Raw genomic sequence first — 2,500 nt, forward strand, 5'->3', positions numbered from 1 at the left:
CCTCAAACGTGTGAATGTACGTATTCGCCCTGAGCCTCGTCTCTCCCTCCTCAGACTTCGGCCTCAGCAAGGAGTCCGTGGACCACGAGAACAAGGCCTACTCCTTCTGCGGCACGGTGGAGTACATGGCCCCCGAGGTGGTGAACCGGCGAGGACACACGCACAGCGCCGACTGGTGGTCGTACGGCGTGCTCATGGTAACGGAAGTAGACCTCGAGTAGTCTGATTACAGTAGGATCAACCCCTCTTGCACAGGCGTCCAATCACAGCGGAGCAGCGTCTGGAGTGACAGCTGCTGCTGTTTGAAGAAACACCGCTCACAAAAATCCTTTTTAATAAGCTCTCGTTGAATTGGTTGATATGTTCCTCAATATTCTTAAAAAAATAGCATGTCCTTCGTTGTGTTATGAAGTTTTATCACTTTAAAAACAACTTGGGTTGAATATGATACAGCATTTAAAGTTTAACTTATTCTATATTTAAATACTGTAGAATTTTTTGAATATATATATATATATATATATATATATATATATGGATTTTTTTTTTAAAATAAGTAAATATATATTTTTCCTTTTTTCAGTTTAGGTTATTTAAATATTAAGATCATAAATGGATCAGCAGGTCAGTTTATGTACATGCACATTGGTTAAATACCTCTTTACATGGAGATATGGACAAGTAGTAATAATGATAATAAATATGAAATAATAAAGAAATAAACTAATAATAATAATAGCAAATAGATAAAAGAATAAAATATAAAAACATATTACAACATTAAAAAAATATTACAATATAACCAAATATTAAAATATAATAAATATTAAAATATAAGTCCAAATTAATTAATGAAACACATTTCTAAATAATAAATAAAAATACTATTAACAGTAAAAAACAAACTAAAAAACAAACAAGTAAAGGATAAAAGAGAAGATTAAGAATATATTTTGTCAAAGAAAAGGTATAATTAAGGTTAAAGTTTAACGAAACGAGCAGGATAAGGTTAAGTTTTATTAAAGCTTTGGACGTGTTTCTGTCTCTCAGTTCGAGATGCTGACGGGAACGCTGCCGTTTCAAGGCAAAGACCGGAAAGAGACGATGACCATGATCCTCAAGTAAGACACTTCATACCGAACACTCGTATCCAATTCACACACACACACACACACACACACACACACACACACACACACACACACACACACACGCTCTGGAGGATGAAAAGCTGAGCCAACTCTTCTGCCGAGCGCTGACTGAAATAAATCCGCTGCAGCTCTCTGCAGTTATTCCTGTTGTTGTTGTTTTTATTTGTTTGTTTGTTTGTCAACACTCCTTGTGTTTGTGTTCCTCAGGGCCAAGCTGGGAATGCCACAGTTTTTGAGTTCGGAAGCTCAGAGTCTCCTCAGGAACCTTTTCAAGCGCAACCCTTCCAACAGATTAGGTGACGTGGTTATTATTCTGAACTGGTCATGAATACGCACATTAACAAACATCCTTTTGAGTCCTGTTATTATCGATAAATGGACCCCAAAATCTACAGAGTAAATAAATAAAGATCAGCACAACACAATCATTGAGCCACTTGATATTTAAATGTGTCTACAAACAAGGATTATATGTAGTTTATCTTCTTATTTTGTGCCATAGAGCTCCATTTAAAAATACATAAAATACTCACTAAAGCACCAATTGTGGATTCATCCGCCGCTGAAAATAGTCCCCAACAAAGTCACTATTCCCTCCTGTTTGTTTGTTTGTTTGTTTGATGAAACGCTGGACTGAAAGATGTTTGTTTGTTTGCAGGAGCTGGACCGGACAGCGTGGAGGAGATCAAGAGGCATCATTTCTTCAGCACCATCGACTGGAACGTAAGTGTTTTTATTTAATAAACTTTTTAACTGGTCCTGAACCAGTCTCAGTGGAGTCCCGGTCCTCTCTAGACCTCCATCAGTAAACAGACCACCAGAGAGAAGAGGGTCTGGTTCTATAGAGTTCTTCCTAAAGCTCCTCATCACCAGAACCTCCTTCAGCTCAGAGACACTACCCCTTTGGTCCACAGGGGGCGCCAGAACCCACACTATGAAAGTTCCTCGTAGTAACTTTCAGTCATGTGCTCAACGGTTTTTGTCCATTCTTTAAGTATGAACATCACTTTTATTGTTTTGTCTTTGACTTTGCGTCCAACGTTTCTTCTTCCATGTAGAAACTCTTCCGCAGAGAGATTCCTCCTCCCTTCAAACCGGCTTCAGGACGACCTGACGACACTTTCTATTTTGATCCAGAGTTCACGGCGAAAACACCCAGAGGTACCGACTGTCTCCTCCTTCTCCTCCTCCTCCTCCTCCTCCTCCTCCTCCTCCTCCTCCTCCTCCTCCTCCTCCTCCTCTCTTCACACACCACTAAGCTGAACTACATCCTGAATAAAATCTGTTTTTATTTTGTCGAGCGGTGACGTTCAACAGCTATTTTCTGTGCTTGTGTCTCAGACTCTCCG

At 39.5% G+C, this 2,500-nt stretch overlaps 1 protein-coding gene across 3 annotated transcripts in view; it reads left to right on the top strand.

Annotated features, from left to right (window-relative positions):
- Nucleotides 1-2,500, top strand: part of rps6ka3b (ribosomal protein S6 kinase, polypeptide 3b) — a 36,807-nt gene that overhangs the window by 29,936 nt on the left and 4,371 nt on the right. For all 3 annotated transcript variants that reach the window (XM_034559639.1, XM_034559641.1, XM_034559642.1), the window contains 6 exons: nucleotides 55-197; nucleotides 1,051-1,121; nucleotides 1,359-1,447; nucleotides 1,810-1,874; nucleotides 2,210-2,312; nucleotides 2,493-2,500. The exon at nucleotides 2,493-2,500 is cut by the window's right edge and continues 102 nt beyond it. In XM_034559639.1, coding sequence (XP_034415530.1) covers nucleotides 55-197; nucleotides 1,051-1,121; nucleotides 1,359-1,447; nucleotides 1,810-1,874; nucleotides 2,210-2,312; nucleotides 2,493-2,500 — 479 coding nt within the window. The remainder of the gene's footprint in view (nucleotides 1-54; nucleotides 198-1,050; nucleotides 1,122-1,358; nucleotides 1,448-1,809; nucleotides 1,875-2,209; nucleotides 2,313-2,492) is intronic.

This window comes from Cyclopterus lumpus, chromosome 20, assembly GCF_009769545.1.
Source record: "Cyclopterus lumpus isolate fCycLum1 chromosome 20, fCycLum1.pri, whole genome shotgun sequence".
NCBI classification, from domain to species: Eukaryota; Metazoa; Chordata; class Actinopteri; order Perciformes; family Cyclopteridae; genus Cyclopterus; species Cyclopterus lumpus.